At 35.3% G+C, this 20,886-nt stretch overlaps 1 protein-coding gene across 14 annotated transcripts in view; it reads right to left on the minus strand.

The window, feature by feature from the left end:
• The window catches only part of BANK1 (B cell scaffold protein with ankyrin repeats 1), a 551,109-nt gene that overhangs the window by 36,120 nt on the left and 494,103 nt on the right, over window positions 1-20,886 (minus strand). For 13 of the 14 annotated variants that reach the window (XM_072939857.1, XM_072939872.1, XM_072939893.1 and 10 more), the window contains 3 exons: window positions 8,232-8,310; window positions 4,579-4,884; window positions 348-656 (listed from right to left, as the gene is read on the minus strand). In XM_072939857.1, coding sequence (XP_072795958.1) covers window positions 348-656; window positions 4,579-4,884; window positions 8,232-8,310 — 694 coding nt within the window. The remainder of the gene's footprint in view (window positions 1-347; window positions 657-4,578; window positions 4,885-8,231; window positions 8,311-20,886) is intronic. The other variant, XM_072939819.1, reaches the window with a different exon arrangement.

Here is a 20,886-nt window from a genome sequence, read left to right on the forward strand (position 1 = left end):
TGCATGTTATTCACAGGAGTTGAGCTTCCCTTTCGTAGGATTATGGAAAAAGCATCAAGCAGAATTTTTCCGCACATAATATGATTTCTTGCTCTTTGGATGGTTTATCAAAATTATCCTTCTTAATGGACAATTAGAAACCAGAACCCGACACCTTGTTCTTACTTTCTTTGTTCATCACGTTTTTAAATTAAAAAATGGGCCAATACAATTTACCTATGACTCAAAAAGATACTTTTCATTTTTGGGGGTTTTAGATTCCACCAAAAAGAGGACACTCCTCAAACACACACACACACACACACACACACACACACAATAGTAACAGCAACAACAGAGAGCATTACCTTGTGCTATGTAAGGTGTAGTTTCCTCTTTTGGAGGGATGTTTGTGGGTCGAGGTGTGGGGGCAGGAGGTCTGTTCATGATGAAAGACCGACTTTCGATTTTTTTCTTTATACTCCTATTGGCCAGTATCATGTCATATTCACTGTCATCAATCTCAGCGAAAGAGTATGGGTCTTCCTCTTCATCTTCATCCTTTTCATTTTCCTTCTCTTCTTTTTCTCCTTTGGGTTCACCTCCTATTTTATGTCTTGCACCAGAATCACACCAACTTTGACTTCTCTCCACTTGGTCTCTCAACATATTTCCTGCTTATGAAATATTTAGATGGTGGTTACTCTTATATTTTATGCAATATTATTGGTGTCCATCTGTCACTTGATTGAACTTGCCTCCCCCCAAATAATTTATATATTATCCTGTAAGTTCCAAAAGGAGGAAAGTGAACCATGTAATTTACTAACATATACTCCTACAGTTTACAATTGTTAACTTGTTGGAAAAGGTGTTTAAAGACATGGATTTCTTTGAAAACATATGAACATGCATATAAATATTTTCCACATAGTTTATGAATGATTTAATATTAGGAAATCAAATTATAAAACTAAGCCTCAAGTTCCAAATGCTTTGAAAACTTATGTTTTTCAAGCATAATGCACTTTCAGATTTTTTTTTTTTGATGTTAGTTTACTTTTCAGAGGGACTGAACTGAGTATTCTGCCTAAAATTCAATTTCTCTGAAAATGACAGAGGGGAATAGCCAAAAGCACAATTATTTGGTGTCTTATAGTAAGTCTCACTCAGGCTAAGACAACTTGACCTTCAAAACTGCAACTCCTGATTTCTATTAGCCAACATGAACCTCATTCTGAGATAAAGGACACTGAAAGTAAAGTCCATGACATAAAAGATGGCACGGACAAACTTGAAGATTAATTTATATGAAAAGAATAAAAAGACCTTTATGGTTTTCAAATTTAGTAAAATCTTTACATATTTTTAAAGAATGTATTCAAATTTTCTAGCAGCAGTTATTTAGAAGACAAAGATATGTATACTGTGGTCAATGAGTAAGTTGAAAAGAATTTTGATGGTTCTCTCTGCCAGACCAATGAGAATTTTTTTTAAACATGCCCTTTTGACAAATATTTGCTTAAAGTATTAACAGAAACAATAAAATGGAAAGGTTTCAGTTATTCACTGAAAAATTATTGCTTTTCTAGGTTGTTCTAAGAGACTCATGCACGTGAACTAAAGGAGAACTCTGCTTCCTCTTTGGTGAGAATCTGATAAAAAAATTTTTAGTTTACTTGTGGATATTTAAATACAAAAAGGAGGCAGGGAGAGAAACAAGCTGTAGAGCAGAATATAAGGACATTATTATAAGATTAAACAACTGCCCTGGGTCGGCTTATGAGGAGAGACCAGAGGACAGCCCAACATCATCTCTCAAGTCTTAGCTCGCAGTGTTTCAGTGAGTTCAACGCAGGAAGTGCAAATGCCTACGTGCTTAGCACTAACTTGAAAATCACCATGATTTGCCTTTTTCCCTGTGAATAATATGGTTTTGAGATTTTGACTTCGTGACTTCTGTTTCACTGACAGCATCCCCGGAGAAACGGGATTAAGTGTGTGGGAAACACTTGCACAGTGCTTCATTTTTAGCGGAATGTGTCAACTATCTTACTTTCATGAACCGATTTCCTGAGCTGTTAACATCTCTTTGTTTCCCCACCCACTTCCCTTCCCAACTCTTTCTAAAGTTGGACTCGCACTAGAGAGAAAACATTTTACTTTTTATTTCCCAGTGTATCAGATGATACTTTTCATAGAGTTGGACCTGCGTTTTCTCAACTCAGGGTGTACATCAGTAAATGAAGATTAAAATATACCACTCCTATAATTCCCATTTTTGAAATGACTGTGAAAGAACGTGTAACAAAGATAAAAATCCAAAAAGCCCAAGAAACCTGCTCATAGACGTATTTGACACATTCTGATTAAGGTTCTATGGTCTTAGGTCTGAGTCAAAGGGGCAGATAGTGATTGCTGCCTTGCAAGTTTGTTGCGAAGATAAAAAGAGACAGGGTGTTCTTTATAAACTGAAAAGTGTTCTATGTTATTTTTTCCAATGAATACATCCATAAATTCATCATAAAGAATTTGATGCTTAGGCATTGAGACGGTGGCCTCTCTTTTTCAGTAACTTGAGGGCATATGGAAGGTATTCTTAAAGGAAAATTCCTGAAGGTATCACTAGCTAAAGTCAAAGAAGCCATGCAAAGTCTCTGGCAAAAAATAAGTGGTAGCTTCTAGTCTTACTTTCAAAGACCTTAAAGAATTTTAAGAAAAGAATACTGGCATTTTACTTTTGATTTACTTCTACTATCAGTCCTATGAAAAAATGATATTAAAAGTAACACTGCGTTAAAAAATATAAAAATACAGTCTTTAAATTAAAGAGGCGGGTTTTTGCATTATTTTGCTTTTTCTGTTTGGTACTTTTCAGAAGATACATTAGTCAGCACTACACTTCTGATCTGAGATATCTGGTGAATAGAATACTCTCCGTGGAGTCATTTTAGACCTCCTAACCAACACGCCACACACAGAAATTTACTTTAGAAAAATATGATTTAATATTAGCTCCTTTAAGAGCTTTAACCTGATACGAGACCACTTTGCTTTCTTAACAATTCATTTTAATAATTATATAAATTTATTCGCATCTGTAAAAGTGAGAAAAATATACCAGAATGTTGTTGTCAGTGCACTTCTAATCTACATACCTCCCCCCATCCCAATATTGAAACATCTACTTTCTCGATCTATCTCTAAGTCTGTGGGAGCTTGGCACACAGCAGGTAATCAGCAATGTTTGTTAAATGAGTGAATGAACCAGAGAAGCCCCCAACAGGTTTTCCATACTTTCCATGAAGCAGTATTTTCCATCTCTAACTACAGTGCCTCATCTTAGAAAAGCTTTATGTTGATCAACTTGAATCAGCTTTATAGAGAGAAGGCCTTTAAGGACACAAATGCTACATTTCATGGCTTCAAAATTCACTTGTTAAAAAAAGTTATAGACTTTATAGCTTCCTAGCATGGACAATGAAAGTATAGTCACAAATGAGGTTTTAATAATAGATATTTCTTTCATCCTTCTTATTAAATTTCCTTCGTAAGGACATTTTATGAATTTGGAAAGTAAATATAAAATCGTGATCAATACAGTGGGCGATAAGCAGTGCCTGCAGGAGTGAACGTGGAAGTTTGTCAGGGAGTTGGACATTCCAGGCCAGGAAGCGCAATGTGGACGCTCCTCCTGGTGCTGCCGCCACCCACCCCCACCCCAGCCCCTTTACGCACCTTAATTTCTGTATCTGGGAACAAATGCCATCACAGCCCTTTAACTGTTCCTCCACTTTAGCAAAGCAGAGTGTTTGCAGACTTTGTCTCAGTGCAGTGTGTAGATAAGCCCTTTACCATTTAATTCCCTGCAGCTACCAACTGAGTGAGGCGCCCAAGGTCATTTTCAAATCTGTAACACATCAGCCGTTCTCTTTTGCCAGGAAACTAAGAGTGCTTTTTAAAAAACAAAGTTGTCATTTAGTTTTCCACACAATGCTTGAGGTTCATTTTATGTGAAGATCTATAGATTCCTTCCAAGGTTTTATTCGTTACTTACAACATAGAGCTTTGTAATGAGACTTATTTTCTGTAAGAAAAAAGAAAGAGAAAGAGACAGGAAGAGAGAGGAAGGAAGGAGAAAAGAGGGAAAGAAAGAGAGAGAGAGAGAGAAAGAAGGAAGGAAAGAAAGAAAGAAAGAAAGAAAGAAAGAAAGAAAGAAAGAAAGAGAGAAAGAAAGAAAAAGAAAGAGAAAGAAAGAAAAAGAAAGAAAGAAAAAGAAAGAAAGAAAAAGAAAGAAAGAAAGAAAGAAAGAAAGAAAGAGAGAAAGAGAAAGAAAGAAAGAAAAAGAAAGAAAGAAAGAAAAAGAAAGAAAGGAAGGAAGGAGGGAAGGAAGGAAGGAAATAAAGAAAAGGAAGGAAGGAAGGAAGGCCGGGAGTCAGTGGGCAGAATCTCTTACTTGATTTCCCAGGCCCTAGTTGTAAAAGACCAGGAGGAAAGTTGCTCACGGCTATGAAAGCTGATCTCTGTATAAGTTCACCGCTGCACCATTTGCTGTGTGAGCCTGTCAAAGTGCTGTTGTCTTTTTAACCTTAAACTTACCTTGTAACGGGAACAGAGGTTTTTCCAGTTGGAAGGTAGCAGCGGCAGGTCGCGGCGGAGGGAGAGGTGGTCTGCTGCTCACGGGGGGCTCTTGTGAACTATCTTCTGGGTTGTCTCCAGGAATGAACACGTACAAGTCATCATACTGGTTCTCACTCTCACTGTCAGCCTCTGATAGGCTGTGCTCGGCCTCGGTGCCCCATTCATTCTCTTTTTCTTCCTCTGCTGTTTCATTCACCTCGGCTCCTTCCGCCCTCGGCCTGTAGGTCTGCCAGCTTTCATGGTGAAGAGCTGGGGTCTGCATGGCTGTTGATGACGAAGATTGTGCGATGTCATTTAAACACATCTGGAGGCACTGCAGATTTGGTGATTTTGTACATAAGTGGTGGGCATGGTAACCAAACTTTTATGATCTGATAAAGGGGAAAGCTGACAGATGTGCGATTTTGGTGAATGGCTGTTCTTGAGCTTTTAAAAGATTCACCAAATGAAAGCTTCTTTATATCTTGCTACTTCAGTTTATGACACACTCATATATATAATAATATGTAATATCAGAATACTACGTATATAATAATATTCTGAGTCTCTAGCATTACCGTTTGAGCAGATTCAGGATATGACCACATTAGCATATTTTTATTAGAAAACAGTAATAATTAACCGAATAAGTAAGAAGTAAGTGATGGAAAAGGTAACAACAAGGAGCAAAAATCTTAACTTGCTTGTAAATAATGCAATAAAATGAACCTGTGACTCTTATTTCATTATTATTTTAACATATTTATCAACAGATGACATCTTAATTCTTGAACAAATTACTTAAGAAAAATGTTAATATTTTTTGATGGAAAAGGCATCCAAATCACCAAAGTAGATATTTTTAAGGCTCAGTTCTCTCATCAAAAAAAGTCTATTCTATCTTGAAACTTAACCAAATGATTCAGTCAAATTTCTTCCATTCTAAGAATCATGATTCCATGATTTGTGCTTACACTGTACACAGTAAATGCTCTCTGACCACTCAGGAAGGAAATAGAAAAAATATACTATAATGCAGTAATTTAAATCTCAAAATTTTTTTGCTTATATTTATAGAAATTCTGTTCTAAACAAAGTATTTACAAAAATTTAAAATGAACTTTGGAATTTCTATATTGGTGGGAGTATGTGAATTTCTGTTATGAGTACAATAGAAAAGCAAATAAATGTTGTTTTAAAGTGTTGCCAAACTAAAATACAGCTAAAGAAGGCAAATGTCAGAGTACAGAGAGAAAGGATTGTTTTTTTAAATAAAGAGTTACCCTGTAGACATTTTTCAGCAATGGGAGAAAAATTAGTCGTGTGGGAAAATTATGCCCATGATGGTTCTGCATATCTCTACATGAATTTTACTTTTAATTTCTCTCTCTCCTTTTTTCTTTTTTTCATGTGAGAAAGAAGAAAGGCCCAGTTACTACTACCAACTGCAAACCAAGACTCTTTAATTACCAGCCTGGGCAGAGCAGACGGCCTTTCCTTCTTGCACAGATCTCTGCATAGATCTCATTCATCTTTCTGCCTCTAACTAACCCCAAACACGGATCCTGAAATAAACTGGTCTCTAGATATGTTTACGGAGTGGATGACAGAGTAGCTGAAAAGAAATCATTGCTCAGGCTAGCAAAGGGACTTACTACTTCTGTCTCGGTGAATTGATCATTAACTTAAAAAGTAACATTCACGTCATCGGCAATTACTTGTAGCCACCATTATGTTTTTATGTATTCAGTGTCTGTGCTTTATGTGAACACCATCTAAGCAGCAGAGTCTCCTTGGTCTCTATCAAATATTCCCAAAAGTGGAAGATAGTCCTGGAGAGTCTGATGGGTTTTAGCCAGCTTCATAGAAATGATGATACCAATGGAAATCTGCTGACTTAAGGTGCTCCATGCTTTACCCCCAATCCAAAGAAAGAATCAGAGGCCTGAGTCCAGTCCCAGAGAGTTTCATATATGAGACAGTTCCAGGTCCAAACTGTGTGTAGAAATGAGGTTGTTCTTTGAAAGACCCTGAAATAATACTTTCTTATTTATTATTGGTAGTACTTCTGAAGATTAAATGTCATAATGAATATATGGTCATTAACAATGATAGCCTTTATCATTACTCTCATTATCATTAAAAATGATAGTAAATCATTAAAATGATAATAGAATGCATAACTATAACTTAATGCATTAATTTATTATGTTAATAATTAGCATTATTTGTGTTCTGCAATAATGTTGGAAGAGTTTACTGATTTTGTCAAAGTCTGTTAGCATTGTGTTTAATTATATTTGATTTGCAGGTCAGCCCATCATTTGAAAAACTGGTGGTCAGTAACGTTTAGTCTAGCCTCAACTGTGAACTGTTCAAAGTGCAAACGACCTGCGGCAAGAGCATGCTTGATGTGTGAGCTGTCACTGTGGCCGTGAACAACCAAGAGAGTGGTCAGAGACAGGACCAAAAAGATGATGCAGGGCCTTCTAGGCGATGGTAAGGATTACAAATACAATGGAAAGGTACTGGAGAATTTGGAGCAGAAGAGTGGTTAGTTCTTTCATGAAGCACAGAATATTAGGGACAAATGCACAAGAAGCTGCTGCAGGGTTTCTTAGCAGCAGTGCATATTGGCATTTTGGACCAGATAACTGTGTGTTTCATGGCACAGGTCCTGTGCATTGTAGGATATTACTCAGTTATTTCTAGCAAAACTCCCTTCTCAAATCATGACAACAACAACAAAAATCTCCATTCATTGACAAATACCACCTGTTGAGAAAACAGAGCTTCACTGAGAGTCACTGCGCTATTGTAATAACTCGAAGGAGAGCTGGTGACTGCATGGACTGGGATAAATAACAACAAAAGGGTGAGGAATGACTGAATGCTGGCTGTATTGTGAGGGTAGAGTCCACAGTATCATCTGACAGATTGGACATAGGATAGCTGTGAAAAAACCAAGGATGACTCCAAGGTTTGGACTGAGTTGAGCAAGGAAGGAGTCTTCATTTACTGAGATGGGGAACTCGGCAGGAGAGCAGATTTGGGAGAGGCAGGAATGAGGGTTTTCAGATTTGGAAGTGGGAGGTGCGTATCAGCCTTGCTGGCAAAGATGGTGAGCCAGCTGCTGTACACTGGAGGGGCCCGGCAAGACGGGCAGAGTTACGTACATGGAGGGACACTGGGAATTAGCCTTCAGTCATTAGAATATAGCATTACATTCTGCTACAGCCAGCAGGGGACCTTAGAGAGTCCTCGTACAAACTTCCCATTGCCTCGCTGAGAAAACTAAGGTCTGAAAAGTATGTGACTCTGTTTAAAACAAACAAACAAAAACTTAAAAATACAGCTGTGAAATAGAATTCTTACGTCAACCTGACTTGTGTATTCTCTTTGGGTAGGAAAAAAACTCCTGGTGTTTTATTACTAAACAGTAAACTTATAAGTATTTAAATTAGCCAGATAATGTAGTAATATCTCTACTGGATGATACACTAAAAGTCATTCAGTTAAATTATCTTCCCACGCTCCCCATGCTTTTCCATGTTCTCTTCGGTTTTACTTTACCAGTGACATATACCTTAATACAAATGTTGCATGTGTACGTAACGTACAGGAACACTTACGGGGAGAACATGTGGAAGATGAGGTAACATTCTCTTCATAGTCATGTTCTTGCTCCTTATTTCTGCTAACTTCTTGGATCTGAAAGAAATAAACATAATTTTCAATGATATGCATTAATCTTAATAAATCTGCATTTTTACATATACCAAATGGAAAGTTAATACCTGTGGAAATAAGAATAAATTTTAAAGTTTTAATTTTCATACTTTGATTATGTTACATATCTTAGCTATTATATTTGTGCCATCTAAAATTGTTCAATGACATAATATTAAAAGTATAACTGAAACAATAGAACATTTGTAATAAGCTATGACTAGATTGGAAAACAGAACTTTCTGCAACTACCTTAAGATTCAAAGCAATAATTATGAAATTTTTGCAATACATAACTCCTGAATAAAAAGGAACACAACTATTTCTTTTAAAAACCATAAGCTTTGCTTCCTTTGAACATGCCTGTATCTCTCACCAGTTCAAAAGATATTCTTAATTATATAAAGGACTGTGATACAGTGAAAGACAGTGAAACTGTCAAGAGGTTTATTTTCCATCTTTAAAGAGAAAAAGGAAACTGAGTAAGGGAATTTGTTTGTCCTTCTGAAATCAGTTCCACTGCAGTTAGAAGGGAGAAAAACTGAGAGAGCACAGAAACCTGTTATCTCTGAAATTGCTAGTCTCCGCTTATGACCTCTGAAGGAGACATGAGGTCTAATGTAGTGGAAGGTTCTGGAGCTCGTAGGGAAAGTGAAGTAGCATCAGTGACACTTCTGTTTGTACAGAAGAAACGGGAGAAAGAGACGGAGCTTGGCTGCATTAACACAGGACACATTTTGTTACTGTGAACTTCAAGTGATTATTCAAATGATTTATGCTTTTATTCTTAATAAAATTGATTGAAATGATTAAGCCATTTGCTCTGCATTTGGAATGTCCCTTTAAAAATGAGAAGCATCCATATTAGAACATTATTAAATTTATAACAGCCTTGGTATGCAAGCGTAGCTGACCTGCATCTTGACTTCATCAACTCAGTTTATCACCCACTGTGGCCAATGGGAGCCCAATGACATTACTCTTTTTTTTTGTTTTTAAATTGATCTTATCCAGAGAAGCAGCACAATCTTTGATTTCCACTGGAATCTTGAAAATAAAAATCTCTTTTAGTATTTTTACAGTGAGGCTGATGCAGAAGCTCATTTTCTCTTTAAACCATATTTTCCCCTTTGTGGACTCAATCAAATGCTAATGTGAAAAATCATATAACTTTACTAGGGAGACTGATATGTTGATTGGTAACTGTATGCTTTGGTATTAAAAGCATTGTTTATATGGGCATTTTTTGCTTTTAATTAGCCTGACATCTATATTTCATAAGGTAGATCAAGAATACATTAAAAAAATCCATAATACTCTTAAAATCATAACAAAGAAGTTATTCCTGAATAAAAGAAATGGTTTTCAAAGATTTCAGGAATTACGTGAAAATCTCCAGTATACTCTTCATAAGACTAGACACTATGAGCTCAAAATCAGTGTAAATTAGTGAAGAGACTGTAGACAAGTGTGTAGGGGTGTGTGTGTATGTGTGTGCGTAATGAGGTTGAAACCTAATAGATTCAATTTTATGTTATACCTTAAGCTTTATGACATTCGTACAGACATGGAAGCCTAAAAATGTCTCGAAGGAAGTGGCTTCCAAATTTAAAAAAATAGCTAAATTTGACTGATTTAACGACTTTCATTAATTATTTTGTAAAGCTGATATTTGGTACAACCAGGCTATGTGGAAAGTAATTGTTTTCTCAGGAATGAAAGGATCTTTAGACATATTTACACTAAAAATAATTGTGTCCTACTAAAGTTCTTTACACTTACAATCATATTTAGTTTGAAAAAATGTGTTAGATTTAGTGCTATGTTAACACTGTCTGGTGAAATCAGTGATGGCTTAGAAGACAAGAATGGTGACACTGCAACATCCACTTTAAGACTTTGCCGTGTGGTACAGTGGATGGAGAATGGATTCTGAAGTCAACCTAAGAACAAGTCATAGTTCTATTACTTATTAGCTGTGTGACACTGGGCAAGAGACTTCACTCTAAATTTCAATGTTATACCCCGCAAAATGTGGATAGTAATATCTATGCCATCAATTTGCCGGGAGGGTTAGATGAGAAGCACATAAGCAAAACACACAGCACATCTACTGTAGTAAGTGCTCGATAAAAGTGATCTGCATAAGTCAGATTTTCCTTCGTCGTACAAAATATAGATCTACATTTAAGCAAGAAGAGTGACCAGGTGGATTTGATGGAGATTCCTCAATAATGAGCCAATAATTATTTAACTTATTTCTCCTGAACTGTGTGCCTCTAGAAGTTCTGCTGTGACAGGAAAAGAACTAGAACATAACATTTTCTGTCTGATTGATGTGCGGCAGTGTGATTTTGTTATTAAAAACACGCCTGTAATTTACAAGCTAATACAGATGAGAAGAATCAAAGAGAAAACGGTATTTAATTCTTTTTGTGGGGCCAGAGTCTGACTTTCTTCACTAATTTATCACATACTTATGCTGGTCTACTATGTGCTACTATTGCTACTCTGTTAGCAATCAAGGTAAGTAAGTTAGAATTTAAAAAGAGACACAATCCATACTCTCAAAAATTTCACATTTTTATTGGGAGGGGAAAATAATAAAATGATTAGAAAACAATACTTTATTTGTTTTATTATCATAAACTCAGTCCCTACAGGTGAAATGGATAATTAAAAAAATAATTGGATAACTAGGACAAAGTTTTATTCATTTGGTTTTTGGGTGAGAAGATTGGATTCAAAAATTATCTTGACACTTGCCTTGATTCCTACGTCTCTAAATGAAAAATCCAGCTTAAACAATAAAATCTCTTAGCTGAACATGCTCAGGGTAACATTCCAGCCCACAGATAGTCCTTGCACCACACATTGTTTAATAAAATTACAGTCATTCATTATCGAAGATTAAAGGACTTCTCATTGACTGAGGTATAAAAAGCTCCACATGGCTTTGGCATCTAGCACTGTACAAATTAATCGTAATATTCTGATTTTGAGGGGGCGAATAAAAACAATCTTCACATGGCAGTTGGCTTCCAAACATTTTAACAAGATTCTGAAGATATTGTAATTAGCCCAACTCTTGCCCAAAGTTCTACAATGTTGATTATAAATGATTTTTCCAGCTTTAAAGACATGGAAGTTGTGGAATGAGAACAAGAAGATACGTGTGTGTGTGTGTGTGTGTGTGTGTGTCTGCAGAGTAACAAACTGACCTTGTAATTTTTTTATTTAGTACCCAAAATGAATGCACTAGGATGCAGAATCTGCAATAATACTCCAATTGAGATAATAAAGATTTTTCCTACTAACTTTTAAGAATGAACAATGTTATACTGAAGCTATGAATAACAGCAAACATAGGAGTCTCAAATTGTTTTCAAAGGCATCCTGTAGGAGTGTAATATCTTAGCTCTAATAACATCTTTTAAGAGAATTTGTTTCTCCTTAGGCTACCTAGGAATATGGCCCAGAAGCAGATTCATATAATTTCTCATGAAAGTTTCTTTTTATATCATGGGAATTGGAATCTTGAATGTAAAAATTAAATAGGAACTCTGATTGAGAGAGGAATGAGGAAGAATGAAATAGACATGGTGTACTTAAACTTGCATTTTGGGGTGGGGTATGTGGACATTTTACTTAGTATGAAGCAAAATTTTGCTGGAGTAACCTGAGGATATGTGCTCTACTTTTTTTAGTCAGAATCTTATGACAAAAATTAAGCAATGAAAAGACACTTTCACCAGGTGGTTGAAGGGTACAAATCTCATTCTGCACAATGAGATATTCAATTTTCTAATTGGGACCAACAAAACAATCTGGTGAAGTGAAAAACACAGGTGCCAAGGGGACAAGGAATAGATTCATTTGAAAGTTCACAGAAAGGGAGAAAGAAACAGCATGAATATCATAACCTACTTCCTCATATTCCGTGTTTGTTGTTTCCAAGCCACTCATTTTATGGTATTTTTGTCATAGCAGCCTAAAAGGCTTGAGGCAGAGAATTTCAAGTACACCAATGTTAAATGCTTCATCAAGGGTGAAAAAGAAAAGCCCTGAAAACAGATTGTAAATTTTTAAAATCAAGATCACTGGTGATCCCAGTGAGGGGAATTACAGTGCAATTGTGTGAATTCATAGTGGGTTGAATTGAAGAATAAAATGAGAGTGAAGGATGGAAGGCAATATATATACAGAGTTTCCTTTCAGAAGCCATGATGTGAGGAAAGGTTATAGGACAACTCTGCGTAAGATTTGTTTTTCAAAATATGAGTTAAAAATGTCAGTGAAAGAGAGCTTTATTGCAGGTAAGGGCTATGGAGATACCGGTGAAACACCCAAACACTGTATTGTGTCATGTGAGATGCACAAATGTGAATATTTTATGATTCCATACCTCAAATATTTTACCATTAGTGCAGAAGAAAAAGAATATAGACAAGGCAAAATGAAACAAACTTTTATAAAGATAGAAAGAAACATGAAAACATTTCCACTAGGTGGATGGTAAAGAGAACATTTCAGAATAGGTGGTACTCAAGCTGAGTCTTAAGGGATAAGTATGGTTTTAATCTATAAAGAAAAGGAGGAAGCTAATCCTTGGCTGATGAGTGAGCATGACTGGAACAGCAGAAAGACTAGGTGAATGGTTCGCAGTTGGTTTGGTTAGATTGAGCGGTGGGATAAATCTGAATGACAAAATGTGGTGGTGTGTTAAGGTTTTATTTTATAAAGTTTTAAATGCTTTTGAGTATGTAATTATTTATAAAGAAATGGGAAGTAGCATGTTCCCACCTGTATTTTAGAAAAATAATTCTGGCAACAACGGATAAGAGGGAAAGGGAGCTATTTTAATACTCAAGATAAAAGGTAATGAGAACCAGTGAAAGAAAATATTTAATGGAGCTGATTTAAGAAATATCAAAGAGATGGGCTATACAAAAATTTTTTTATGGCTTCAATGACCAAGGCTGTGGGAGAGGGGTCAAATATGACCATGTAAGTTTTTGTCCCTCAATGATATCTGGTTCTAACTAACGCCTACAACGCTCTTTTTCAGGACACTCTTCCAAACAACTCTTGCCACTTAAAGATGAGTACACTGATTAAAAACATGTTTTCTATGCAATTTGATATGAGAGTTTAAAGTCAAAATATAATAACATCTTGAATATCTTTTATATTGCTTCATGTAATACTTGAAAATACATTTGGATTGGGTATATGGCTATTAAATGGTTAGCTTCCAGTATCTTAATGAAGTTTAGAAGTTTACCAACTTAGGAAAACAGAAGTAAAAGAGAGAATAGAGAAGAAAAATGTCAGTGACAGGAGGATTTAACCACACAAATCAAAGGTCAAAGGTAGAGAATCATTCTTAATTAATCTTCCTCAACTTCAGAATGGTATTCAGAACTCAACAAAAGCATCTTGAAGAAGAATGAGTTTTTAGTGACTTTACTAAAACATGCAGTCTAGGTAGTCTAGACATACCACCTAACACTTTCAAGTATGAAGAATTATTGCTAACCTTGGTCATTCAATATTTACTAAATGTTTTCTATGTGCAGAAAGCTAGGCAATTTTCCAGGGGATATACAAAAATACAAAGCATGTAACATATTCCCAGGCTATTTAGTGAGGAATATAAAAGTAAAAAGCATGAAATAATTATAGTCCCTTAAGTGTTTGGTTTGACTCAAGAGTGCAATAGGAATTAAGGGGAATGAAATCGTTCTAGGCTGGAGTAACCAGAGCTGTAATGTGATGAATGGGTAGGATTTGAGAGGTAAATCTTGAATCTAGTCCTTAGCAACTAATGTGTGCTTGTTGAGCTAATGGATGAATAAACAATAAATGAACTGATGGAAGATGTGGCTGTCCTGGTAAAGAGAATGGCATAAGCAAAAAGCAAGACTGATTAAGTCATACGCAGAAGGCAAAGAACAAGCTACCCAATCAAAGAAGCAGTTGAATTTTGGGAGGACATGTGAATTCTGATAGGAAGAGTGGAGTCAACATTTGCTTATTGTACTACAATTACAGTGTGTTGGAAATATCTCCAGATAATGGTGATGATGATGATTGATATTGCTGTTAAACAGCCCATCTATAAATGCATGTAGGTTACACAGGTTAAAAGTTTGAGTTCAGAAGTACTGTCACACAGATCTTGCTTCAAATCTTACTCTTCTGTTTACTACTTTCATGAGTTTAAGCATAGTCTTCTCTCTCGTTCTCTCTACATGTAAAAATAAGCATAAAAGTACCTTCTTCTCGGGGTTATTGTGAAAATTATGTAAGAAAATACGTAACAAGTACTTAATACAGAGCTTGGCATATAGAGACCACTCAACTCTATCATCTTCATTAAGATCTTTATTTTATTACAGGATGAATTTTTATGTTGCCCTATTTTTCTTATTACTAAATTATGTTTATGTCAAAATTTATATTCAGTTATAAGGCTGAATGAAGATCAGTTGTGTTAAAGCTGGAATGTAAAGAATAAAAGTAAAGACCTCCAAATAGTAGTCTCTGTAGGTTACAATGTTTTAAAAAGTTATTTGTTTTCAAGTGTGAGGAATCACAAGACAGATGTGATGATCGATCAATACTGGACCAATTAAGCTAATGGAAACTAAGCACGACTTCTGGGTATGGCTGTGTAAGCTGCAGACTGAAATTCTCCTGGGGCGCCGTTTCCATAGACTATGATGTGCAATGTACCCTAAGAGCTGGATGTCAACGGGGTTGGTGAGGAGAGGGGTTTCTCAAATGATTCTACAGTGTTTAATTCCCAAGTGACTTTTATTTCATTTCACAATGTTGACATTACAACAAAGACTTGTTTAGACTAGTATTAAAACTATTTTGCCTTCTTTCAGCCTAAAATGATGTGAGGGAGAACAAGTGCTGACTCAGAAGGGTGCTTCTTCCTGGGTACACCAAGAGTAGGCAAGCAGAAATTGGCCATGCATGGATATAAAGCACGAAGGTGAATAGTCAAGACTAGTTGAAGAACTTGGCTTTAATGGACCCTGAGCCTATGACTGCTGCATTCATTACCTTAACTCTGATTTTCTATTCTATAACAAGAACCAAAGCATGTACCAGATACAAGTGTAAAGCTTTTCCTAGAAGAAAACATAGGCAAAACATTTTCTGGCCTAAATCTTAGCAAGGTTCTCCTAGGGCAGTCTACCCAGGCAACAGAAATAAAAGCAAAAATAAACAAATGGAACCTAATTAAACTTGCAAGCTTCTGCACAGCAAAGGAAACCATAAGCAGAACAAAAGGCAACCTATGGAATGGGAGAAAATATTTGCAAATGATGCAACTGACAAAGGTTTAATTTCCAGAATATATAAACAGCTCTTACAACTTAACAAAAAAGCAAACAACCCAATTCAAAAATGGGCAGAAGACCTAAACAAACAATTCTCCAAGGAAGACATACAAATGGCCAATAAACACATGAAAAAATGCTCAATACTGCTAATTATCAGAGAAATGCAAATCAAAACTACAATGAGATGTCACCTCACACCAGTCAGAATGGCCATCAATCAAAAGTCCACAAATGATAAATGCTGGAGAGGGTGTGGAGAAAAGGGAACCCTCCTACACTGCTGGTGGGAACGTAGTTTGGTGTAGCCACTGTGGAAAACAGTATGGAGAGTCCTCAAAAGACTAAAAATAGACTTGCCATGTGATCCAGCAATCCCACTCCTGGGCATGTATCTGGAGGGAACTCTAATTCAAAAACATACATGCACCCCTTTGTTCACAGCAGCACTATATCCAATAGCCAAGACATGTAAGCAACCTAAATGTCCATCGACAGATGACTGGATAAAGAAGTTGTGGTTTATTTATACAACGGAATACTACTTAGCCATAAAGAAGCATAAAATAATGCCATTTGTAGCAATATGGGTGGACTTAGAGATTGCCATTCTACATGAAGTAAGCCAGAAAGAGAAAGAAAAATACCACATGATATCACTCATATGTGAAATCTAAAAAAAAAAGAGAAAAAGAGGACACTATGAACTCATCTACAAAATAGGAACAGGCTTGCAGACATAGTAAACAATCTTGTGGTTACTGGGCCAAAGGGAGTGGGAAGGGATAAATTTGGGTGTTTGAGATTTGCAGATATTAACTACTATATATAAAAATAAATTAAAAAATAAATTTCTTCTGTATAGCATAGGGAACTATATTCAATATCTTGTAACCTTTAATGAAAAAGAATACAAAAACAAATATATGTGTGTGTATATATATATGTATATACATATATATATATGACTGGGACATTATGATGTATACTAGAAATTGACACACTGCAACCGACTATACTTCAATAAACAAGGTAAAAGGACTACATTATAAAAAAGGTAAATACATAAAAATCTTGAAATCAGTTTTAGTTTCAAAATCATAAATTAAAAAAGGGAAAATTCTCTACAGGAAACACAAACTACCACTATCTCAAAAGTGTAAAACATTACGCTGTTCTGAATACTCCAATTAAATCCAAATTTAAGAAACATGCTTTCATTTGGAATAAAACTAAACAGACACTAAGTAATGGATGGATTTGCATGTTTTCACGTTGGCAGATTGGAGTTAGTGAAGAGGTAGCCAGGTTTACATTTATGTTGACTATTAGTAAGAGAAACTTCTTTTTTTTTCTTTTTTCTGAGCCTTTGATAATTTGAGTGAGGGTCAAAAAGAACTAAATAGGAAAAATACAACCCAAGTAATAAAAGGTTAGTCCTGTCATCATCGTAGTTGTTGGACATGTCATTTATCTAAAAACAGAAGAGCAGGTGGTTTCTGAAATCTAAACCAGAAGCAAACAAAACACCACTTAGAGACCCAGCAATTTCCCACAAAGATTATACTCTGCAGTTGTTAGATACTAAGTGTTATTTGACAAGTGAGACAAAAGACCCTCTAAGTTTATATTATTACTATCAGAAAATAAGTTTTTTTGACAAATTAAATAGAATGATTCCTGTTGCAAACCTATTCCCAACAGGTATTTTTATGGCTGGAATAATCTCTAGCTTTGAAATACGGAATTAGAAGAGTCTATTCTATTGATCAGAGCGTTTAAAGCATGAAAGATCAATAGTCAGAAAAGGTGGATCATATATTAATGAAGACATGGTAGGATAGCAAATAAAATTTCTAGCCTCAGACCTTCAATTTGAAGGCAGGTAATGATTCGGAAGAGGTTGTTCCTATGGGTAAAAGTCACTAGAGATAAAAGTATTTAAATATTTATTTTTTATATATGGATTTGATATTATTTTTGATACACTGAAAGACACCATAATACTCTAAGTATTCTCCTTTTATAATGTTACATTTAAATTGTGGAATTCAACTAGCAACACTGTGAATATCATTTAGTAGCAGAACGCTATCTCATAATCGTAGAAACTCGGGACACACACGTATCCTCAACAAACAATTTTGCTTATTAAAAGCCATTTTCACCTCAACTCAATTAACTAGATTCCATTCAAATAAGTTATTAGAAGGCCTTTAACATTACACTTTATTTTGATGAGTATCTTGACAGGATATACACATTTTGGTCTTATCCATATATAGATCTATTTAAGGAACATTAGAAAAAAATGCATTTTTATGTACCCCAAACAACCAAACACTGTAGTAGAATAGATCTGATAAGTTGATGATAGAAACTTGTTGAAAGTAAATTTGCAGTGCATTTAAGGTAAAACAAAGTGGAAAACTTTTGTGGTAGAAGAAACAACATTGTTACATGTTAAAGAAACATACTCCCCCTATACCAGTATGTAAAATCAAAATAGAAGAGAATCAATAAAACCAGTCAATTCATTTTGGGGAAAAAAATCATTTTCTTTAGCCCAGAAATCTGAAAGCTTTTACCGTGTAATAATGGAATAAATCTTATTTGGTGAGGCCCCAACATCGAGGGTGCTGCTCATTCTGTTCTATAATTACTGTAAAGAGAGCCTCATCCCACGTCATTCTGCCACTGAGAATTGCAAACTGTCTTGTGAGGTAGTAGCTTAGCATTTTCAAGCTTCAAGTGATTTCTTTGGCAGATTTCAGCTGCTTGTGAAAATAATTCCTAATCTTCATATTCATAGCCTAAAGGAAATCAGGGCTAGTCTAACGGAAATCAGGGTGTGTCTAATATCCATTTTCATCTGGAAATAACTCCAGGAGTGTGTAATCTTACAGGAAGTTTAGATAAATTTGTGTAAGGCAGTTTCTCTTCAGCTTTACACAGCTTTTGAGAAAGATTTTTCTGGTTCTAAATGTAGACAGCTCTTCATCTCCAAATAGCAGGCCATGGCATTTGACTGAAAAAACAATTCACAATAGGATCTATAAAATGTGAAATAGCCTCCTTAAATTAAAAAAGAAATTCCTCTGTGAATATGATTAACTCATCTTTGACAAAGCAACAAAAGCAATACGATGGAGCAAAGAGAGTCCCTTCAACCAATGGTGCTGGAACAACAGGGTTATCCACGTGCAAAAAGTAAATCTAGACACAGTCTTTTATGCCTTTCACAAAAGTTAACCCAAAATGGATCACAGACCTAAATGTAAAATGCAAAATTATAAAACTCATAGAAGGTAACAGGAAAAACCTAGATGATCTTGGGTATGGTGATGCCATTTTAGGTATAACACCAAAGGCATGATCTATGAAAGAAATAGTTGATAATTTGAACTTCATTAATATTAAAAACTTCCGCTTTGCAAAGGACAACATCAAGAGAAACAGAAGATAAGCCATAGACTAAGAGAAAATATTTGCAAACGACACATTTGATAAAAGACTATTATCCAAAATATATAAAGCACTCTTAAAATTTGACAGTAAGAAAATAAACTGACTAAATGGGCAAAAGACCTTAAGAGACACCTCACCAAAGAAGATACACAGGTGGCAAACAGGCACATGAAAAGATGCTCCACATATTTTCCATGTTTTCAAGGAAATGAAAATTTAAAAAAAAATGAGATAATACTATGTACCTATTAGAATGGCCAAAATCTGGAACACTGACAACACCAAATGCCGACAATGATGTGGAGAAACAAGAATTCTGTCTTTGCTGATGGGAATGCAAAATGGTGCAGCCACTTTGGAAGACAGTTTGGCAGTTTCTTACAAAACTAAACATACTCTTACCATACAGTCCAGGAATCTCACTCCTTAGTATTTACACAAAGAAGCCGAAAACTTACATCCACACAAAAACCTGCACATGATGTTTACAGCAGTTTTATTCATAATTGCCAAAAGTTGGAAGCAACCAAGAAGTCCTTCAGTAGGTGAATGTATAAATAAAACACGATGCATTCACATAATAGAACATTACTCAGTGCTAAGAAGACATGAGCTATCAAGCCGTGAAAAGACATGGAGGAAGCTTAAGTGCATATTACGGATAGAAGCCCATCTGAAAAGGCTGATTCCGTATGATTCCAACTATTTGACAATAAGAGGATCAGTCGTTGCCAAGGGTGGAGTTGGGAGAAAGATGAATAATTAGAGCACAGAGATTTTTAGGGCAATGAAAAACTAGATATAATGGTATAATCTTGGATATAGTTCATTACACTTTTATCTAAACCCATAGAATGTACAACACCAAGAGTGAACCCTAAGGTAAACTATAGGCTTTGGGTGTTTATTATTTGTCAAAATAGGTTCATCCTTGCCATTCTGGCAAGTGATGTTGATAAAGGGGGAGAGTACATGTATGTAGGAGCAGGAAGTACGTGGGAAATTTCAGTACCTTTCTCTTAATTTTGTTGTAAACCAAAAACTGCTCTAACAAATAAAGTCTATTAAAAATTAAAAAGAAATTCAGATGCAAATGGATAGTGGATTTAATATTACTCATTTCGTCAGCAAGTGCCTCTGAAATTGGTTTAGGATAACAATCTATAGGAACCAACAATGACTTAGCACATACAAACGTAATGATTGAATCACTAGGTCAACTAGATTTCTAGCATTACATGTTAGCATTCTGTTTAGATAGTTGAACCATTTTACATTGTTGTGGATCATGTAATTAAAATAGTAAGATAAGGATTGAGTTACTTTATCTGAGATTTGCATGTATTAACAGCTGAGCTAAGTGAATGAATAAAAAATTAAATATTATACCCTGTGTTTGAGGACATTTTAAAGTTTTATAAAGATTTGTGCCTCGCCAAAACACTGAATCGCTTAAAAGTCATCAAACTAAAGCAATGTCAACTCGGTTTAGGCAAAATGCAGTCTCTAGACAATTGCAACAATGGCAATCAGGCTTTTTTTTTTATTTACTTATTTAAAAACATTTATTTAGAACTTACTAAATATCAGAAACTAGATTAGATAATGGGAATATGATGAAGGATAAGTTAAGTTTCTTTTAAAAAACACAGACATCCACAGACATATTTATGATACATACAATAGGTGTAATAGTACTATTAAGAATAATAACTTACACAACATTTACACT

The sequence above is a fragment of the Vicugna pacos genome, chromosome 2 (genome assembly GCF_048564905.1).
Source record: "Vicugna pacos chromosome 2, VicPac4, whole genome shotgun sequence".
Lineage (NCBI taxonomy): Eukaryota > Metazoa > Chordata > Mammalia > Artiodactyla > Camelidae > Vicugna > Vicugna pacos.